The 22,420-nt window shown below is 53.9% G+C and overlaps 1 protein-coding gene across 1 annotated transcript; it reads left to right on the plus strand.

The window, feature by feature from the left end:
* Window positions 1–3,285: 3,285 nt before the first annotated feature.
* On the plus strand, window positions 3,286–22,045 carry LINGO4 (leucine rich repeat and Ig domain containing 4). The gene is made up of 3 exons (XM_030542085.1): window positions 3,286–3,415; window positions 16,420–16,517; window positions 19,420–22,045. The coding sequence occupies exon 3, from the start codon at window positions 19,432–19,434 to the stop codon at window positions 21,241–21,243; it is 1,812 nt and encodes a 603-aa protein (XP_030397945.1). The 5' UTR covers window positions 3,286–3,415; window positions 16,420–16,517; window positions 19,420–19,431; the 3' UTR covers window positions 21,244–22,045.
* Window positions 22,046–22,420: the final 375 nt, after the last annotated feature.

Genomic DNA, 22,420 nt, shown 5'->3' on the forward strand with positions numbered 1-22,420 from the left:
TCCAGTGGTTAGAGCACTTGCCTTGTGCTTAAGAGAGCTGGGCTCACGTGCTAGATGTGGAGAAGATGTTTACCGGGGAGGCTGGTCTGCCTCCTGCCCCATGTGGTGTCCCCAGAGAAGGTCATGCTGCAGCCCCCAGCAGTTCTCAGTACCGCGTGAGCCTGGCTTGATAATGTTCAATTATTTTGCTAGGCTGCCAACTTTTCCCTGGCCTGAGGGCATTCGCCCTGCTGAGAAGCAAAGGTTTATTGCAAACAATGGAGATGTACGAGCTTCTCAAAGAAAACATAGCAAGAAACCATTATAATGGAAAACGTTAGACAATGTAACTATAGGGTGCACTACCAACTCCCCCTACGTGTACGTATGGAACACAGGTGAATGCAATAGAGCCAACTTAATGCACCATCCTGGTTGAGTATTTAAACACCTCCCATTTGGAAAATTCAAATCCCAAGACTAAAACCTTGCTTGCGCACCAAGAACAATGAACTTGGAAGACCATGCATCACAGCGCCACCTGGTGGCGCCTGCCACATCACCATCATCCCAGCAGCTTTAGACCCACATGTCCAGCCCTCCAGCTACATACTCAGCTCTGCACTTTGGTACACTGCAGACTTCTTGGTAGGAAACATTGTAGCCCAAAGGTTTCAAATTAGCTTTGTGAGCTCTGCACTGAACATCTCAGTCCAAGGCCCTTGTCCTCATTAAGGACTGAAGGGCTGGGATATATTCTACGAAGAAAATGCATCCCTGAGATATCAAAGATTAAGGAGGAAAACAACAGTCCCAAAGTGTCTTATGGGGAGAAAAGCACCATTTTACTCCTATATTTGTATTGCTATTCCCCGCGGGTTCTTATACTGTGCCTATCATGAGGTATCCGAGCAGCTTCTGGTGTCACTTAGTCTCCACCGAGATCAGGGCGCTTTACATACACATATGGTAGGAGACCGTTTCCAAAGCTTGAGATCAACAGTGGACGAAACGTACATGATCCCCATTTTACAGATGGGGAATTGCGGAGCACCGAGATGCAGCGGCTTCCCCAGCATCATCCGGTGAGTTGACGGCAGAGCAAAGGGCTGAAGCCAGGTCTTCTGCGCCCTACTCCCCTGGCTTAACCCCAAGACTGTCTTTTCCCTCTCCGCGTGCAGGAACTCAAATGGAAATCAGTATTTGCCACACAAACCCACTTTGGAGTGAGAACAGCCTAGAGGGTATTTTTAATTATAATGTTTTAAAGGTTTACAGTTGGGGGTCCCTTCTCATTCCTAGCTTCAGTCCCTAGCGTGAAGCTGCTGCGCACCGAGGCACTTGTCTTGCTCTGTCCTGAAGTTTGGCACAGCCTTGTTTTGCGCTGCTAGCTGCTGCGTTCCACCCCTGAGGTGGCTGCAGCCTGGTGGGAGTGATTCCTGGGTGGAAAGCACTCGAGGCTGAAAGGCCCTACAGAATCATGATCCCATTAGTCACATCTCTTTAACGCCACTCTTTCTATTGGGCACCAACTCCCAATCTGGTAGATTTTGACCCTTCCAATCCCTCCCTTCATACCCTGGCAGACGCGACATGAGTCAATGCAATGTTCATAGGCTTTTGCTGCTCTGATATTCAGTGCTTAATTGGTTATGAAAGAGGTGCCTGGCCTCAAGCAATTTTTTTACATTCGTCACTGATGCAGCAAACCCAGAGGTGCCGGGGCTATGAACTGCCGAGCCTAGAGGTGCCGGGGTTCGGGCCTGGCACTGCTGACATTTCATGCCAGGCCAGCAACACCAGAGCTTCAGCGGGAACAAGGAAAAGGGGACAGTCCCATTCTCTTTTGTTACAAGGGAATCCCCCTGGCTGACAATCGGCCGGCTTAGGGTTTAAAACAAAATTGCTGGCTCACTGGGGCCCGATCCTGCGAGATGCTGAGGACCACAGATCTCAGGGAAGACTTGATAAAGGGACCACTAAGGAGGGTTGCCAGGTGGCCGTTTTTCGACCGGAATGCCCAGTCTGACGGCTCTGCTCAGTATTGCTGACCGAACTGTTAAAAGTCTTGTTGGCGCAGGGATGGCAGACTCCTTACCCAGCTCCATGTGGCTCCTGGAAGCCACTGGCATAAACCCCATGGCTCCTAGGTGGAGGCACAGCTGGGGGGCTCTGTGCATGCTGCCCCCCACCCCAAGCGCCAGCTCTGCATCTCCCATTGGCCGGGAACCACAGCCAATGGGAGTTGTAGGGGCGGCACCTGTGGACGGGGGCAGGGCACTCAGAGCTGCCTGGCAGCACTTCCACAAGTCGAAGGGACACATTGCTGCTTCCGGGACCTGCCTGGAGCCCACACCCCCTCCCGCACCCCAGCCCTGAGCCCCTCCCACACCCCAATCCCCCACCCCAGCCCTGAGCTCCCTCCTGCACCCAAACTCCCTCCTGGAGCCCACACCCTGCACCCCAATTTCCTGCCCCAGCCCTGAGCCCCCTCCCGCACCCAAACTCCTTCCCACACCCTAACCCCCTGCCCCAGCTCAGAATCCCCTCCCGCGCTCCAAACCCCTTGGCTCCAGCCCAGAGCATCCTCCTGCATCCCAAACCCCTCGTCCCTGGCCCCACCCCATAGCCCGCACCTCCAGCCAGAGCCCCCACCTCCCCCCAGCACCCCAACCCTCTGCCCCAGCCCCCTGAAAATGAGCGAGTGAGAGTGGGGGAGAGAGAACAACCAAGGGAGAGGGGAATGGAGTGAGCAGGGGTGGGGGCTCAGGGAAGGGGCAGGACAGGGGGCAGGGCAAGGGTGTTGGGTTTTGTGCGATTAGAAAGTTGGCAGCCCTACCACTAAGTGCAAAAAAAAAGGAAAAAAATAAGTCTGCTCCCAGGATTGCAGGCAGGGAACTTGCTGCTTTATTTAACTGCATCACAGCAGAGAGTTGGTGGTAGGGGGGAGCGGGGAGAATCTTTAACCAAATAGGAACTAAGGTGGGGGGGTGGAGCATGCCTCCAACCCATAATACTCTGCGAAACCCAGTGACCCTTGATGACCCCCTTAGCTGCAGAAGTCAAGAAGAGTGGCCCTTTCAAGGTGATTAACTCTATGCATGCTGCAGCCAAGCCCCAGACCAGCCGGCAAGGTGCAGCCTACCTCCCTGTCCCTCCTCCTATATTTTGGCCACCTTTCCATTTATATAGGGAATGGGCGGGTGGGGGTGGGGGTGGCTGATTTCTGAGTGAGATTCTGTATGAAGAAATCTTCCCTGCAGGAAAACAGGAGACAAGCGAGCTCGCCTGGGGTGGCACATTGCCTGGGAAAAGTGAGAGCCACGTGGTTGAAAGACAGCAGCAGAGCAAAGCAGGGATAAGAGAGAGACACACTGACGACTGTCATCATGCAACCCAGAAGCATCCTCGCTCCCGCAGGCACCAGATGCTCCAGGTAAGAGGCTGCCGGGCGCCCGCTGCTACCTGTTAGCAATGGACAGAGGCTCGAAGGCACTGCGTTCTGAGCCACACACAGCGGCTGCCTTGACCCTGCTAGCAGTGGGTAGCAGGCAACTGCTTTGCAAAATGGTTCTTTTGCCTCCTGGTCGGGTTTTGGCTTGGGAATGGGGGCAGGAGCATGCGAAGGCTGGTGTGACGGGGCATGGGGGTGGGTTTGGGGGTGTCCTCCTCTCCAGAAAAGCCCAGGCTTTGGGGAGATTGGTGCTTGGAGCTGATGGGTCGGGGAAAGGGGGGGGACTTGCATTGCAGGAGCCTTTGCAGAGCTCCATTGAGAACCAAAAAAGACTCTGGTATCAGTCAAGCATCACTGAAAATTATGGAGAGGGTTAGAAAACACAGAACCCAGCTTGTTCCATGACCCAGGACCCAGCTGTCACCGGCATGTCAGGCTCAGTAATCACAGCTGTCCCTTCTGGAAAAAAACTCCGTGAGTGGAACTCCAGTGGCTTAGGAGAGAGATACCGGCTGGGTCAATATTTTGTAGCAATTGAGATCCAGAAATGGGGCAGATTGCCATGAGGAAAAGCGATGCAACCTTGTTCCCTAAATGCAGCTGGTTCATTGCACTCGTGCAGCCCGACTTTTAAATTCTGACCTTTCCAACACAAAAAGGCTTACCTTAAAACAGAGAGGAGACACTGGGTCCAGTTGCCTGTCGCCAAACTGCGGGCTGGCTAAATTCTCCTGGGAGGTTGGTCGATGTATTTGTCTGGCGGTTGGCAGACTGATCACTTTTTCAATATGTTTTTAATATCCAGGGTAAGGTTGTGATCGAGTTCAACCTGGGTTAAAATGCTTAGCAGCAGGTCTGCAAATAAGGGGTTGGTTTGTATGCTACAGTATAGCACAGAGACTTCACAGACACACCCATGGGCTGCTGCTTTTAGTCAAATGCCATTCAGAATGAGAAGCGGTGTGATTTTGATTTAGCCTCTTGTTAATCAATCTTCTTTTTTTGTCATGGCACACGCCTGAGACCATGTGTGAATATCCTAATTTCCAATGCACGATTCTTAGCTTGGCATTGCCGTCTGGAGGAATACGTAAGTCTTTAGTGTTAATCCGGAGGATGATAAACCTAACACGTTGGGCGAGAGCCTCAATGTTTGCAAACCGGCAGGGCTCCCCTCGCTTCGGAGTTTGACTTGCCAGTGTACATCAGCTGAGGGTCTGGCTCGGCGGGTTTTAAAAATAACTGGCATTTACATTTTGATCAGCCACGAATTCAGCTGTGCAGAAGGAAAGGCGGGTGCACTGACTTAAGATATTCGGTTCTGATGCGTTAAATAAACCCAATTATCTCCTACAGCCTCATCCAGTTGATTCGAACCACGCTATTCATGGAGTAATGTGTGAGTATGGATGGGTAGGGCCATCTAGTCCAGGGCCCTGTCTCTGACACTGGCCAGCACAGCTGCTATCGGATGTGCCTTAGAGATTGGCTTAAGCCCTGAGGCACCTGGGGTAATATCTCTGCCAAAGAGATTGTTAGCAATAACTACACTAACTGTGGATCTTCTACTTATCCGTATCAATGTCCAGTCTCTCTTTGAATCTTGCTAAGTTCTTAGTTTCAGCCACATCCTGTGGTGGTGAGTTCCACAGGCTTGTCACACATTGGGTGAAAAGGTCTTTCCTTTTCATTTCGTTGAGTATTCCATTGTCCTGGCATTGGGACACCGAGAGACCCAAACCTGGGCAGCTGGAGGGTAACTACTGTCCGGAAGTCTTCAACAGGGCGGAGATCTGCGGGAGGCTGCAAGTCTTCAGCCACGGGGCCCTTTAAAGGAGTTCAGCCAGTTCCTCCGGGCACTGCCGCAGCTTCCTGAGGGCTGAGTGCAAATACTAAGGTGTTCGCTGGTTTCCAGGCAAAGCCAGGAACTGTCATATGGAGAGCGGCATCATGAAAAAGCAGCAAACTTGCTTCGCTTGGGCTATAATTAGCACCGATCAAACTTCATGATGTAAATGCAGCATCATGCCAAGGGTGGCTATTTAAAGCAGTCGGTAATGTGCAATCCCGTCTCGGTCAATGATCCTGGGTGGCTCTGTGCTGCCCCTGGATTTCTGGGAGAAACGCGTCTCTCTTGTGCACTGCCCTAGACTGCAGGTCACCACTTCCAGGGAGTCATTTTCTGGCTGGCTCCTTCTGCTGGGATCTGGGCCCCCGCCCCCCTCCCGGCCCCAGGAGATGAGAAGGATGGTTTAGTGGTTAGGGCGCTAACTAAGGGCTTTGGAGAACCAGGTACAATTCCTAGCTCTGCCACAGGCTTCCAGAGTGACCTTGAGCAAGTCACTTTGGGCGAGATTCACATAGGGGACTTCCGTCTCTGTGCATTGCATGGGGAGAAGTAGGTGCCTAGAAAAGGCAGCCCCAGGTGCTGCAGAACTGCATAAGCTAGGAAGCAGAGCAGAGGTACCAGCGGGGGAAGGTGCAAGCATAGCCAACAGCCCCATGGGTAGGGGTACACCATTAGCAAGTAGGAGACTCTGGGCCCAAGCCCCTGCTCCGAATCAGACCGAGCAGAGATTTGAAGCTGAGTTCCTCTGTCAGCTCGGGGGAGACACACGTGTCATTGTCTGATTGCCCCTCGGTGGCTTGTGTCCTGGTGAGGGGTGCACAGCGCTCACCTACTGGATCACGCCCCGTAGGGGAGACAAGTGGGGAATTGCCTCATTTGAAAATCACCCTGGGGGCTGAGCAGCTCATTAGCTGTGGGGGCGGGGTCAGGACTCGGCTTTGCACAGGCTTGACCGCAAAAATCTTGAGTGTAGGGGGACGGGGGGACCCTCGCTCTGGCAATGAACGGGTTAATGGGGGCCTGAGAGGCCGGTTCTGCTCCCTGGCTGCACCCAGAGGCTGGGGAAGGGGCTGAGTGGGGAAGAAGCCGCAGGGAAGGAATTCTGCAATCTCTCTCTCAGCCTTGGAGGGCACAGAGACTGGCAGGGGAGCTGGCCAGGCCCTCCAGGATCTAGGCTTCCAGGGGGCTTGATGGAGGGTCAGATCGAAGGTAGGGCGGCCAGACAGCATGTGTGAAAAAGTGAGACGGGGTGGGGGGTAATAGGAGCCTATATAAGAAAAAGATCCAAAATTCAGGACATCTGGTCACCCTAGTCGAAGGTGAAGCCCCAGGAGGGCAGTAGCTGGGTTAAGTTTTGTACTTTGGGGGTTCCTAGGGGGAGCCCTGTGGGTTCTGGCCCGGAGAGAAGGGTGAACCTAGAGAGGCTGTGGGAGAGGCCCTGCTGACAGAGGCTACGGGACAGACTTCAGCTGCCGGTTACAGGGTCCCTGGCTTGGAACCCAGTATAGAGGCTGGGCCAGGCTTCCCGCACCAGCCGCTGGGGAAGGTGGCATGAGGCCCATGAGAAGGGGAGAAGGATGGCGGAAAACCCAGAGAGAAGGGCTGTGAGGCCAGTGGGACCGAGGCGCAGACCTCAGGTTGTTTCATCTTTCTCTTGGGCATCCTGGTCCCCCAGAAGGGGTTGCACCAAAGTGCGACCTGGCCGGCAGGCTGAATCGTGAGATGGGGCCTCTGCAGTGCTGGAGCAACCATTGCCAGGGAGTGCTAGAGAGGAAAGAGATGCTATGCTATGCCCAGCCACGAGGGGGCGCACCAGTCAAATCTTCTACAGGCACGTATTGCGTTAGGACCATGTCAATGGCGCCTAAATGTTGGACTTAGGTGCCTAAATCTCTTTGTGCATCTAGCCCTTCTGTGCCTCAGTTTCCCTATCTGTACAATGGGGATAATAGCACCGCCCGACCGCACAGGGGTGCGTGAGGATAAATACAATAAAGATGGCGAGATGCTCAGATACTACAGCGAGGGGGGCCAGATCACGGCCTTTGACTAGCCTCCGTGTGAATTAATGGATCAAACAATTCCCGCTCCTGCTTAATTAGCGAACATCTTGGAACTGTAGTGCCGGGATCAGTCAGAGGAGGCACCGGACCAGGCATCCACTTTTTTGGGACAAGGCGGTGGCTTCTAAGGGCGGGCTCGGGGAGTGGTAAAGGGGAGGTGACGGTGCAGAGGGTTAGGCTAGGGGAGACTGGGGTGTGTCCGGAGCGCCTGCTGAAATCAAGGGGGAGAAACTCCGGGTGACGTCAATGGAGCAGCACTGGGCCCTGAACCCCTTGGACGGCGGTAGCTGTATGTCGGAGTGGAACAGAATTCCTTGCAAAGGGGGCAGACGACAGACGTTGGGCCCATCCCCTGCCGGTGGAGATCAGCTCGCACAGGTTACCCTGGTGTAACTGAGTGGAGGAATTGGCCCTTTGGAAAACAGCCCCCAGGTGAATTTTAGACAGGCGGGTGCCCTGAACGAAAAGCAGGCTGCAGCCCGCCCTGAGTTACCTGCCTCTCGGCCTTTCAAACCCTAGAGCTAGGCACTTGTTTCATCTGATCTGCCAAGTCAGCTGCTACCCCTCTAGAGCCTATGCCCAGGCGGACAATTCGGGGACTGTTAGCCCAGTGCGAATGCAGCAACCCTCACATTAAACTGATGTCCCAGCCAGGATCGCTAGACCCTTACTGGGGCAGGTATCATCTGGTTTGGTTCTGTTTGTACAGCCCCGAGCGCGGAGCGGTCCTGGACCATGACTGCTGCAATACCGATGCTAAATTAGAAAGCCCCATTCACAGTGCATGGGCCACCCCCGAGCAGCCGATTGGCTAGATTCAGAAGCCCAGCCAGCCCGGGGCGGCTTTCCAACCCTGCAGCTGGACCGACCATTCAGAAAACGTTACATTATGGCAGGAGGATTACAGAGCCCGGGGGAGCTGCTGGCGTGGATGCAGTGCGTCAGATCCTCTCGTGTGAGACAGAACTGGGTATTTGAGAGGTGGCCAAAGTTTTGGGAAATGGAAGAATGTTAATAACCTTCCCGAATTTGTGAAGTCACTAATGGCCACTTAGTGACTGGCAGAGAGGTGCTAATTATAAGACACAGGTGCTCACACGTACAGCCAAGCTGTCCTCCAATGATGTCATGTAGCTTATGGTATTTTAACAAGGCCGGCAAGGTTGTAGGGTCAGGATTCCTGGGTTCTTTTCCCCAGCTTTGCTCTTCAATCGAGGGCAAGTTGCTCTTACTGGATAAATGGGGCAGATGAGACCCACTGTTTGGGGGGGATCTGTGAGGGCCTGAGGACCTCCAGTTGTAAGGTCAGACCCTTGGACGTTAATGAGGTGATTGGGTGAGGAGTGGGAGAGTCTGGGATATGGAGTTCAGATCCTCACTCTAGCCTCGTTCCATCATTAATTCTAATCAATTCGAGCGTATCTAATTAATTGACTAGTTCCATCATTAAACAGTCACCCGTTTCTGAGGGAACGTGTTGCATGGGACTGTCGGTGGAGAGGGGGTAAAGCTGTAAGAACGCTATTGGCTTGATGGGAATCACCCTGAACTGACATCTGAGCAGGACTGACCCTTCCCCGGCTTCTTGCTTATTTTCCCATTCAAATACCCCTAGTGACAAAAAACTAGTTCACTGGGGAAGGCCGTACCTTCTGGCTCCTCCGGAAAACACCCCCGTGTCAAGGAGTGTATTAGCCACCCCTTCAAGATACAGGCTGCAGCTTGGAGCCAAAACAGGTTGGACTGGACTACACGAACAAGCAGCTGAACAAGAGAGAGGATTGTAGAACCTGTGCTGACGTCAGTGGCTGCCCTCTGTCTCAGACCACACACACAGAGACTTTGAGGACTTTAGCTTGGGAGCTCTGCACCAGAATCCTGAGTGAAGGGCCTTCTGAGCCGCCCCTTCCCCGCGATCCTAAAGGGGACGGACTCATTTTGTTAGTTTGTTCTGGCTTCTCCTTGCCTGGATCCTTATTGAGGACCCAGGTGGCAGGAATAATGTGCAGTACCTCACCTGGCCACAAGGGGGAGGGGTGGAGGGTGTAGTTAGCACATGGCTTTTTAACTCCTGTGAGTTGCACAATGTTCTGATGTTTCGTAGCCCCAGTTCCTGGAGCTGAGATTTTTGGGAGCTTTTATTTAAACTTTTTTTAAAAAGCAAGTTTCCAGCCCCATGACTAGGGAGAAAAGCTTGAACACCTGCCCCCAACAGGCTCACGAAGCAGACGGCAGATCAGAAGCATTCGACATCCCTTCTGACCTTAAAGCTTTTGAGTCTATGGCCATGTCTACATCTAAAATTTTGCAGCGCTGGTTGTTACAGCTGTATTAGTACAGCTGTATAGGGCCAGCGCTGCAGAGTGGCCACACTTACAGCAACCAGCGCTGCAAGTGGTGTTAGATGTGGCCACACTGCAGCGCTGTTGGGCGGCTTCAAGGGGGGTTCCGGGACGAGAGAGCAAACCGGGAAAGGAAACCAGCTTCCCCGCGGTTTGCTCTCTCGGTCCCGGAGCCAGCCAGCAAACCGCAGGGAAGGAGACCTGCTTGCTCGGGGTTCCGGGACCGAGAGAGCAAACCGGGAACGCCGCGGTTTGCTCTCTCGGTCCCGGAGCCAGCCAGCAAACCGCAGGGAAGGAGACCTGCTTGCTCGGGGTTCCGGGACCGAGAGAGCAAACCGCGGCGTTCCCGGTTTGCTCTCTCGGTCCCGGAACCCCGAGCAAGCAGGTCTCCTTCCCTGCGGTTTGCTGGGTGGCTCCGGGAACGCGAGAGCAAACCGCGGCGAAGCTGGTCTCCTTTCCCGGTTTGCTCTCTCGGTCCCGGAACCCCGAGCAAGCAGGTCTCCTTCCCTGCGGTTTGCTGGCTGGCTCCGGGACCGAGAGAGCAAACCGGGAAAGGAAACCAGCTTGATTACCAGAGGCTTCCTCCTTCCACGGAGGTCAAGAAAAGCGCTGGTAACTGTCTACATTGGATTACCAGCGCTGGATCACCAGCGCTGGATCCTCTACACCCGAGACAAAACGGGAGTACGGCCAGCGCTGCAAACAGGGAGTTGCAGCGCTGGTGGTGCCCTGCAGATGTGTACACCTTCAAAGTTGCAGCGCTGTAACTCCCTCACCAGCGCTGCAACTTTCTGATGTAGACAAGCCCTATGAGACATTTATTTAAAAAAAAAAAAACATCCAACAACTCATGCTTTTTAAGCCACTTTTCTGATTTTGTTCAAGGGCCTGATTCAGGCTTTGTGAACACTGGGGATGGTAATGGCGGGGTTTTCAGTGGGACCCCAACATCTCCATCCATCAGCTTCTCTGGTATTGTAGTATCGTGGTTCTCATGGGGCTGACTGGGTTATTCAGAGAATTATGGGTTGGTGTCACATTCACAAATCCCCAACACTTCTAAGGAATACATGGGATCAGACTAGGGTCACCAGATAGCAAGTGGGAAAAATCAGGACCGGGAAGAGGGCAATAATGCAGCGGGTGAGGGGTTAATAAGGTCCTATATAAGACAAAGCCCCTAATAATCGGGACAGTTTTGATGACATCAGGACATCTGCTCAGCCTAGATCAGACAGGGAGTAGTTATTTGATAGAGGAGGGGTCTCTTTCTACTAGGCGACGATCAGGAGTTGTATTAGATGACTGGAGCTGCTGTGGAAAATCAGGTGGGTGGGGGCGGTACTCTTTCCAGGCTCTACCCACTAAATAGGCTCCACCCATACAAGTCACCAAAATGAGACCTCGCTCATAACAGAGTCTATGCAGATATTCAAAATATGCTTGTGTTGCTGCCGGCCATGCTTAGTGGGGCTTGATAGGGTCTCGCTACGCTCCTTGGGCTCTGCTCCTCCCAAGTTGTGGGGAAAAGTAAGTGGTGGCCCCTCCTGCACATTACCCACTTGGGGCACAAAGCGAGACGCCGCTCACACTAGATGGTCCTGATCTGTGTCCCTCCCTCTGCTCTCACACCAGGAACAGAAGGGCTAACTGGGCTGATGTTTAAATTCTCGTCCCTGGGTATCACAGTTCACACCTCCCCGAGGGATTGTCCCAAGTTCTCCTCAGACCATCGGTGAACCTCCAAAAAAGTGAACAAAGTGTTTCTTCCCAGCCGTGCCTGACCTCTTAAAAAAGGAAAGCGGAGACTCTGGAGAACAAGGCTGTGGGCTCAGAGTGGTGGTGGGAGGGTGAATGGGTGCGTGCTAGCCATTCCTGAGCGCTGGATAAGGAGGTGCCTGAAAACTAAAGGTTATCTTGATTGAGGGCAGGAGGTCTTTGCAGAGCTCTCGTTACTCAAAATGACATCCAAGGTGTAGCACCACTCCGGACATGCTGCTGCCCAAAAATAGGATCACAGCATTGCAGGGCCTTCGTCACAGAGATGGATTCCACCCTTCCCTCAAAGAAGGCTCCTTGGCTGGGTAAGGCAAACGGAGTTTCACCATAGATCCCTGCAGTGTTATCCTGGGTCTGAGCACTTGGGTTAGCCTAGTCCGGACATGAGCAGCCTCACAGCAAAGCCCTGCCCGAGTTACGGTGTCCCAACTGGTGCTGAGTTTCTCAGCGGACTTTGTGGTGCTTTGTGGTTCCCATGGTGCTTTGTGATGTCCTGAGCGGAGCCGCTCTGTGATTTTTACCTGGTCCATTGGGGGAGAACTTGTCTGACCTTCTAGGCACATGGAGAGGAATTGTTGGAAGGCTTTGGAGGGCTGTCAGCACTTGAGGGGTTTAACCTGCGTCCACACTGCCGAGTGAGCAAGGTCCCAGCCCGAGTGAAAGGGGGACCCGAACTCTAATTTATAGCCCCAGCCAGGCCAGCTAGCACCAAACTTGAGGGAGAGGGTTTTGTGTGTGGACAGGAGAGGGGGAAAAGGCAATGCCCAACTTAGCCCTCCAGTGAAGACCTATCATGAATGCCTCCCACACCCCTCCCCAGCCAGACTCTCACCCTGCAGGCGTTCCTCTGCTGAGTCAATGGAAAGGGAACAGCTCTCTAGCCTTTATTTATGGTTTTAAACACCAGCCGCGAATGGGCTCCACCTGGCAGGTAATCGATACTTAGGGTGCTGCTTAAACCCACTACTGGGCAAACTCTCTCTGTTCCCAACTCAGCTCAGCGACATGGGTGCAAATCCTAATGGAGGGCAGAATCGGGCCCGTTGCAGAATCCCAGGTCAGGATCGAGCCGCTGGGTCTAAGCCAGTACCAAGTTCTCATTTCTTCCTGCGCACTGCAGTCGCTGTCCCCATCCGCCCCCCACCCCCTTTTCTCTTTGGCCAACACACCTGCATTAGCCTGATTAAATCTTCCCTCTGCTCAGACCTCTGAATCTAATCAACATCCATCTGCCTCCTGGGGTTACTTAGGAGTTGGCAGCTCTGAGCCTGGACACTCGGACTGTGTTTTTACTGAAAAGGGCCTTTTAAAAAAATAATCATTAAAACCGTGTTGCCAGCACAAAATGGTCTAGGGGCCAGATCAGTTGTTCTCAACCCGTCAGCATTGGCCTTCCTTGGCAAAATGAGTAGGCAAGAAATTGACGGTTTCTCTTGGGGGGTTTCGATTGGAAAATGCTGCAGCATAACTGTGTCGGGCAGGGATATGAAAAAATCAGCCCTGCCCAGCAACACAGCTATGGTGACACCCCGTCCTGGTGTAGACACAACCATACCCACAGAAAACTGCTTCGGACGGCCTAGTTAATGTCGTTCAGGCAGGTCGTGTTCCTACACTGGCGGAAAAATTCCCTCTGTCGGTGCACACTGCATTTATACACTGGGAGGCTATGTTGGCATGCGCTGTGTAGGACAGATGTAGCTTTAGCGTCATTCCTCCAGGGTGAGGTGGGTTTGTCATACCCTGGGAGATAATTGCTAAGAAAAGATGCAGGATCTCTCTCACTTAGCCTTCACCCCCTCCTGTTCCTCAATCGTCCGTTTTCTCTGCGCCACTACAGTTAGCTGCCGTAGGGATAATGATTCCCCAGGTTTCTTTCCTCCGAAGGATCCTAAAGAGCTTTGCACATGACGACCAAATCCTGCAGTCTTTACTCAGGCAACTTTACCATTCAAGTCACCGGGAGTTTTGTCCAAGAATAAAAATGCACTTTGCCTGGCACCAAAATGCAGTCTGTTCTGGGGTGGAACACGGCAGCACACAACAATGCTACATATTTTGTCATATGGGCATGGGGCTGGGAGCCGTGGCTTGTGAGAAGAGCTGGGAGCAGAGCAGGGCTGGCTGGCGCTCCCTCCCCACCTCCCATGGGGCTGGCCCGGGTCCTGCCATGCCCCCCCAAACATTCCTCCATGCCACCCTAGGGGAGTGCACCCCACAGTTTGAGAACCTCTGCAAATATATATATTTCTTTATCCTAAAAGCAAGGAGAGACGCAGTCCAGTTCCTGCCATGTGTACAATCTAAACACGACTTGACACCGCAACAAGTGAGGCCTGGAAAGACTCGATTGGCATAAAGCCCCAGCAAGCATTCTCACCAGACAGAATGCGTGAGAACTGAGCCACGACATCAGGAGAGAGACCCTTTCTCTTCCAGCAGCTGCAGTTCGAGGGCGTTGTCATTGCTCCGTGGCCGGAAGACTTCACCGGCATTGAGTGGAACTTGGATCCCGTTGCAAAGGGGATTCTGTACGTCGACACTGGATTGGGGGAGGATTATTGAGCCCTGGGAATCTGAATGTACAATGTTTTTAAAGGGAGGCTGCCTCTGCTCTCTGAGGACAGCTTGCAGGGGGACACTAAACTCCAGCCAAACTGCACAGGGGATTTACAGTCCTTGCTCCTTTGTGAAAACGGGACAAAACTGACACCTTTCAATTATTCCTACAGCCCAGTCTGGCTCCTCCGGTGTGCCAGGATCTACCCGGAGTAGCCCTGCCAGAGTGACGCTGAATTTACACCAGTGCCGTGGAGATCAGGGTCTGGCCCTGTCCTCTAGCCGGTAAAGAAAGACAACATTTGGAAGCACCAGGCGTGCCAGACCTTATTTCACCAATGACATCCTAGTCGAGTAGGGAAGGGCGACGGCTCCCATTCCAATGAATTCTTGTCCTCCCACCCCTCCCAACCCCCCCACACCTCGATGAATGTTCTCCCCCTTTTTAATCATCCCTCGCTTTGATGTCTGCGTTTTAATGCATGTGCTGGCGAGATGCCACAGGGGCACTCAAAGGAGATTGCGTTCCTTGGCCTGACTTGCCAGCCACAGCGTCCCGGCCTCTGCAAACAGAGAACTGCCAGCCGGCTGGCTAGGAGGAAGCCAGGCCTCTGGGTTGGAGATGCAACCATCTCTCAGTGTTTGCACAAGCGCGGGCACGTAACAACCATCTCCGCATTGTCCTGGCCACAGTCACTGGTATTAGACGAGTGCTACAAGCCAGCATCCAGCCTGAATAATAGTGCCCTGCGTATAGAGCAGAGGTTCTCAAACTGTGGGGCGCACTCCCCTAGGGTGGCATGGAGGAATGTTCGGGGGGGCATGGCAGGACCCGGGCCAGCCCCATGGGAGGTGGGGAGGGAGAGCCAGCCAGCCCTGCTCTGCTCTCAGCTCTTCTCACAAGCCGCGGCTCCCAGCCCCGTGCCCATATCCACCCTCTGCCCCTGACTGTGGCCCAGCTGCAGCTTCGCTCTTGGCCCCACCCCTGCTCCCAGCATCAGCCCCATTACCCCTGTCCACATTCCCCCGCCTCCCTCCAGAGCTGAGGCCCCGCTCCCAGCCCTGGCTTCAGGGGATGGGGGGCCGACAGAGGTGGGGGGGCGACCCTGAAAAGTTTGGGGACCACTGCAATAGGCGGTCTCCATCTCCTGCCTGCCAGACTGTTGCTGCGTGCTGTTAAAGGCTGCTGTACCCCACCCCAGAAGAGGCTGCTTGTCAGCAGCTCTAGGTACACTTCTAATGTGCTTTGGGGTGGAAGGCGCTAGTGGAGGGCAAAGTGGCTGAGAAGTATCGGCGGAGGGGGAGGCGGTTGGTTGGAACAGCCCAGAGGGAGGAAGGAGGAAGAGTAACGGGATGAAGTTAGAGAGAGGTAAATCTAAGCTGAATAGCTAGGAAGATGAAGATATGGGTTGGGGGGGCAATCATCTCCTGGGGGCCAGTGGTAGATACAACTGGTGAATATACCATGGGGCAGAGAATTGGCACTAGGCATCATGACCTGGCATTAGAGCAAACTCAGGGTCTTGTCTCTGACCAGCGAAGAGATTTGAGTTCAGTTCCCAGCTCCACTACAGATTCCAGGTGTGACCTTGGCCAAATCACTTAGTCTCTGTGGGCCTCAACCTTTCGTTTTCTTACAGTCACCGCCAATTCCTTTGCTTTTGGCCTGTCTTGTCTGTTCAGACAGCGAGTGTCAGGGGCAGGGACTGTCCCTCCCCATGGCAGTGCAGCGCCTGGCACAGTGGGGTCTAGATCTCTGTTGGATTCTCTGATCACAGGGGAAGACAGGGTGTTTCTGGGGATAGGGCACTGGACTGGGACTCAGGAGACTTGCGTTTGAGTCTCAGCTCTGCCACTTGGGGACCGTGGGCAAGTCCCTTACCATCTCTGTGCCTCAGTTTCCCCATCTGTACAATGGGGATAATGATCCTGACCTCCTTTGTAACACGCTTGGAGCTCTAGGGGGGAAGAGCTAGGCGGTACAGTTATTCCCATGTACAGAGGGGCGCAGAGAGGCTAAGTGACTTGTGCAAGGTCACACAGGAAGTCTGTGGCAGAGCAGAGAGATGAACCCACGTCTTCACAGTCCTAGGCTTGGGCCCTAACCACTGGGAAATGCTGTTGCTCTAGTAGCTGTGGTTCTGCAATGCACCCTCCTGCTTGCGGCTATGGCAGCAGCCCTTAAAGCCTGGGGGGCTTTAAGGCTGCAGCGTCAGATCCCTGCCCGCTTTGTTTCCAGGAGCTCAGTCTCACAGGGCACAAGAGACAAGCACTCACAGAGACCCGAGTGTATCAGTGCCTCTGTCCTACAGAACCAGCCGGTTCCCTTGCAGCAGGTTCTCACTGCCGGGCATCTCCAACGAGTCACAAACTATTTCTGTTCTCTCTCCACAGCGGGAGCCCTGGGGAAATGGGGGAGTCGAACTAGAATCTCTTTGCCGCCATCTGAGCTGGCCGTGCACACAGACATCCCGCCAGGGTCATGATTACAGGCAAGTATGTCTTCCTGGAGCACACTGGATGGTGGGTGGAAAGGCGGGTTGGAATGAACCGATGAAAGCCGCCCGTCTCTGGGAAATCACATGCAACGGGGCAAGGGCGTGTGTCTGACGCGCCGGGCTGGCGCGGGAGAGGCCTGGGTTTGATGCTGTGCTCTCGCACAGGTTCCCGGTGGCACCTAACCCTGCAGCTGGAAGCACGCCAGCTACCGGCTGGAGAAGCCCCTTTGCCGCGCCCCGAAGCCAAACCCCCTGCCATGCAAGTGGGGCGTGTGCGCTGGGATAGAGCATCCCTCTCAATGCTGAGGATATAAACCCCTTGTTCAGGGCTTAATGCCAACCCTTTGTTGGGGAAGGGGTGGGGGCAGGCTATCCTGGCACTACAGGGTTTCTTGCACCTCCCTGTGGCAGACACTAGATGGGGCACTGGTCCGCTTGAGGGGCTATTTCTGCATTCCCGCACAAGCAGCAGTGCCCCGGGTCAAGGGCCACACGACCGCTGCCGCCTGGGTGCAGCCACGTCCAAGCGTGGGCCAGGGTTTTCCCCGCCCCTCTGGGAAAAGCACGTTTCATTCCCGCCAGATCCAGGGCTCCAGGCACAGACTAGTGACGACTCTAAACCCCGGGGGCATCTCTGTGGCAGCAGCAGGGGTAACTTCCAGCTTGGGCAAACTTTTTTTCTTCATAGACTCATAGACTTACGGTCAGAAGGGACCATTATGGTCATCTAGTCTGACCTCCTGCACAATGCAGGGTACAGAATCTCACCCACCCACTCCTGCAACAAACCTCTAACCTATGTCTGAGTTATTGAAGTCCTCAAATTGTGGTTTAAAGACCTCAAGGTGCAGAGAATCCTCCAGCAAGTGACCTGTGCCCCGTGCTGCAGAGGAAGGCGAAAAACCTCCAGGGCCTCTGCCAATCTGCCCTGGAGGAAAATTCCTTCCCGACCCCAAATATAGCGATCAGTTAAACCCTGAGCACGTGGGCAAGACTCACCGGCCAGCACCCAGGAAAGAATTCTCTGTAGTAACTCAGATCCGACCCCAGCTAACATCCCATCCCAGACCACTGGGCATATTTACCTGCTAATAATCAAAGATCAAATAATTGCCAAAATTAGGCTAGCCCATCATACCATCCCCTCCATAAACTTATCAAGCCTAGTCTTGAAGCCAGATATGTCTTTTGCCCCCACTACTCCCCTTGGAAGGCTGTTCCAGAACTTCACTCCTCTAATGGTTAGACACCTTCGTCTAATTTCAAGTCTAAACTTCCTAGTGTCCAATTTATATCAATTTGTTCTTGTGTCCACATTCCCCAGCCCTCCCTGCTGGGATTCAGTCTCAGGTCACTCACTTGCACGGCAAGATCCCATGTAGCCTTGGCCAAAAATGAAAGCAGCTGCATCACCGGTCCCTGGGGACAGCTCCCTCTCTGGGATCAAACTGATACAGCTCCGTACCATCAAAAGGCATTTTGCAGCAAGTGCCAAGGATGGATGACGGTGGCCTCTTTACCAACGCCGGGTCCCGTTAGTGACACTTTCCAGATGCTTGATGCCACACGACAGTGGATAAAACCCATCGGTAAGGCTAAGATTTTGTCACAGATATTTTTAGTAAAAGTCATGGACGGGTCACGGGCAAGAAAGAAAAATTCACGGAAGCCTGTGACCTGCCCTGTGACTTTTACTAAAAATATGCATGACAAAATGGGGAGCTGCTGGATCCCCACGCTGTCGCCGGTGGCTGGACAGCTGCGAGGGCCCTGGCTCGGAGCTCCAGGATCCTCCGCCCCCCAGACTCAGAGTTGCAGGGCCGCCCCTTCACCTGAAGAAGCTGGGAGCTATAGGTACCCCCACCGCCGGCTGTGGCTCGGAGCTCCGGTGGGCCCCCACCACCAGGGGCAGCGGGGACCCTGCAGCTCCTGATTGTCACGGGCTGAAGTCACAGAGGTCTCTGGAAGTCACGGATTCCGTGACTTCCGTGACCTCCACAACCAAATCATAGCCTCACCCATCAGTGCTGCAAGAATTTATGCCTGAAGCCTTCCAAACTTATCAAACGGCAGCTGTGGAGAACATGGTTTTCTACCTCTTGGGCGTTCGTTAGAGGAGGGCTTGCATTTTAATGAATCAATCGATGCTGGAAAAGTTCCCGGCATCGTCCTCTGCTTTCAAAATAATACATCATATCCCAGGGCCACTGAATTTCAGTGCTGAGTGAGATCCATTGTCCTTCACCTGAAATGCCAACATGAAGAGGGTGAAAATAAAATACAGCCTTGGGTGTGCGTGTCAGTCACGGAGAGACATTTAAATCCCATGAGTAGTGCCAGCTCTGCTGCCGGTTAGCTGACATTCTCCAGAAGGCAAAGATTTGATCAGCCATGGTGTGATCCAGCGGGCGGAATGCTGGACAGCGACTCAGGAACCCGGGTTCTAGTCCTGGCTCTGCCACTGATGTGCTGCATGACCTCGGACAAGTTCCTTTCTACTCCTGGGCCCACGAGGGACTGTCATCATTTAAATGTTCTGAGGTCAACAGATTGCAACCATATCAGATGCTGTGGAGGAATTGTGACTTTAGGAGCACCCCTGCAGGGAGAGAGAGTCAAACGCTGACCCTCTCCCAGATGGGGAGGCAAATTGGGGCACATTTCGTCCTTAGGAGATAGCACAGTGACTTGCCCTGGCCAGATGCCATGGTGGTGGGCACCAAAGGAAAGAACAAAGAGCCAGCCCCCCACTGGTATTAGGTTCGTGAAGCTGTGCTGTCTGGCCCTTAGACAGATGGGTCTGCTGTGTGGTTCTCCCAAGGCGCCCGTGGGCCAGGTGCTGTCTAGGGGCAGATCTGCTTCGGTTCTCTAACTGAGGGATGTTCTTGTTTTGCAGGAAGCAGGTAAGATGGTGGCTGGGCCTCTCCTAGACTCCCCCTTCTCTTGGGCTTGTTGGCATCCCCTGTTCTTCCTCGCCCTGGAGGCCCTCCTGACAGGATCCAGCTGGAGCTGCCCTTCCAACTGCCACTGCTCCTCCCAGGACAGGTCTGTCTTCTGCAACCGCCGGCGCCTGACCACCGTGCCGGGCGGGATCCCCCCAGAGTCTGAGCTCCTGGACCTGAGCAAGAACCGCATCAGGACCTTGCACCAGGGCATGTTCTCCCGTCTGCAGCCCTTGAAGGAGCTGGACCTGAGCGAAAACATCATCTCCAACATTGAGCCCGGAGCCTTTAACAGCCTGCAGAAGCTGATGACCCTGAGGCTGAAGAGTAACCAGCTGAAAATTGTCCCGCCTGGAATCTTCACCGGCCTCCCTAACCTCACCATCCTTGACATTAGCAAGAACAAGATCGTCATCTTCCTGGACCACTCCTTCAAAGACTTGTTCAACCTTAGGAAGCTGGAGGCCGGGGACAACCACCTGGTCTTCATCTCGCCGCAAGCCTTCAGCGGGCTCCTCCGCCTGCAGCAGCTCACCCTGGAGAAATGCAACTTGACGGGCGTGCCCCAGCTTGCCCTCTCCCAGCTTCACCACCTGATTGAGCTCCGGTTCAAGGTGCTCAACATCAGTGTCCTCCACAACTACTCCTTCCGGAGGCTGCACCGTTTGAATGTGCTGGAGATTGACCGCTGGCCTTTCCTGGCCACGCTGGAGCCCCGCAGCCTCTTGGGACTGAACTTGACCTCCTTGTCTGTCACCAAGTGCAACCTCAGCGCCGTCCCTTACCAGGCGTTCAGGCATTTGGTTTATCTCCAGTACCTGGATCTCTCTCACAATCCCATCTCGGTGATCCATGGCAAGAGGCTGAGCGACCTTTCACGCCTTCAGGAATTCCACCTCTCTGGAGGCAGGCTGGCCACCATCGCCACCAGTGCCTTCCAAGGACTCAATTACTTCCGGCTGCTCAATGTCTCGGGTAATGCCCTGAGGACCTTGGAAGAAGGGGTCTTCCACTCGGTGGGGAACCTGGAGATCCTACGGTTAGACAGAAACCCCCTGGCCTGTGACTGCCGGCTCTTATGGATTATCCGAAGGCGACGCAGGCTTAACTTCGGAGGGCAGCAGCCCGCCTGCGCAAGCCCCACGACGGTCAAAGGGAAAGTCTTCAAGGATTTCTCTGATGTCCTCCTGCCCAATCACTTCACCTGCAGGAAGTCTAAGATCCCGGACAAGACGCCTCAGCAGGTGAGTGTGGAAGAGGGGGGCAAAGCAACCCTGAGCTGCAAGAGTGAAGGGGATCCACACCCAACTGTCTACTGGGTGTCACCTCATAACATCCGCCTGGACTCCAACCACAAGGGGCGGATGAGGGTCTTCGCAGATGGCACCTTGGAGATCGACTACGCCCTAGCCCAGGACAGTGGCACCTACCACTGCGTTGCCAGCAACGTAGCAGGGAACGACACTTTACTGGCGCACCTTCGCGTGAGCAAGCCCTCCACCCAGTTGGGCAATGACTCCTTCCTGTTCTTCAACAGCTCAGAGGCCTTCCAGCCGTCCCTCATCGACGTGGGCACGCTGGTGGGAGTCTTGGCCATGGGCATCCTGCCGTTCCTCAGCTCGGTCGCCGTCTGCTTCGTCTTCATCTTCTTCTGGAGCAAGAGCAAAGGAAAGGTCAAGCATCACGCCACCTTCGAGTTCATCCCTCACTATCCCCACGCGGCCTGGAACAAGCCGCGCAGCGGCGGCGGCAGCAAGTTTGCCATGAAACTCATGTGATGAGGTGGCCATTTTCTCGCCTCAGGCCCCCATAGCTTTGTAAACCTGGAAATGAAAAATGCAGCGAACTTACAAAAGTGGTTCATCTTTGTGAGCTGCCGATGCCAGCACCACGCTCCACCTGTGTAGCAGCGCGGGGGGCCAGGGAGTCTTGTGGTCAGCATGAAGTAGAAATAGTCTATAGTGAACCTTTTTGGCCGACTCTCAGGGACCTGGCGACGATACCGCTGCAGGTCTGGTGCAAAGATAACACACTAAGGCAGAAGCTAGAGGCTTGGTGGTGCGGGGAGTTGGGCCTGGATGAAGCCTTTCATCTCTAAGTCACTGGTTCTAACCCCGCCTAGGTTGGCAGAGGCTGGAGAATTGGGGACCTCTGGGGAATGAGGTTAGTGGTCAGGTTTGAGGTGTGTTGGCTGGGCAATATGGAGGAAACGTTTATGTGGAGAGAGGACGTGTCCTGAAGTAGAGAAGGAAGGACCTTGCGGGATGTCGTAAGATCATGACTCCTTCCCCTGGAGCAGAACAGCTCTCACACCATGGCAGGAAATAAGACCGTCTGAGTGGGTAATTTATCAGGGGTTTTGGCAGCTCTGCTATAAAATGATGATGGTAAACTGGGGAAGGGGGAGAGTTAAAAATTGGAAGTGTCTTTGCCAGGCCTGGAGTCATCTTTGTCCCTGAAATCACCCAGATCCTTAATGGGCTCCCAGAGGGGAGACAAAATGCTCATCTTTTCCCTCCCCCCAGTCCCTTCTACAACCCCTCAATCTGCAGTGAATTATTCATGTCAGGCAAAAACTAAGCGTGCTGCTAAATGCAATCTATTAAAACCACTGTGGCTGAAAGTCTTGTCTAACGCTTAACCAGATCATTGAGAGCAATAAATAACACTCCACACTTCTGTAGCAACCGCAAACCAAAGAGCTCAAAGCCCATCACAGTCATTACGGGGTTATACCTCATAACAACCCTGTGACGCAGGTAAAGAGCACAATCCCCGTGCTACAGATGAGGAAACTGAGGCACAAAGCAGGGCGTCAGCTTGGCCTTTGCTCTTCATGCTGCAACACTACGACCAAGCCACCCAGGCAGAGCTGGGACCTAAATAACCACATTCAGTCACTATACAGGAATGTGCCAGGCCTAGTTACACACAGCGTGTGGCTCTGGCTGGTTT

This window comes from Gopherus evgoodei, chromosome 24, assembly GCF_007399415.2.
Source record: "Gopherus evgoodei ecotype Sinaloan lineage chromosome 24, rGopEvg1_v1.p, whole genome shotgun sequence".
NCBI classification, from domain to species: Eukaryota; Metazoa; Chordata; order Testudines; family Testudinidae; genus Gopherus; species Gopherus evgoodei.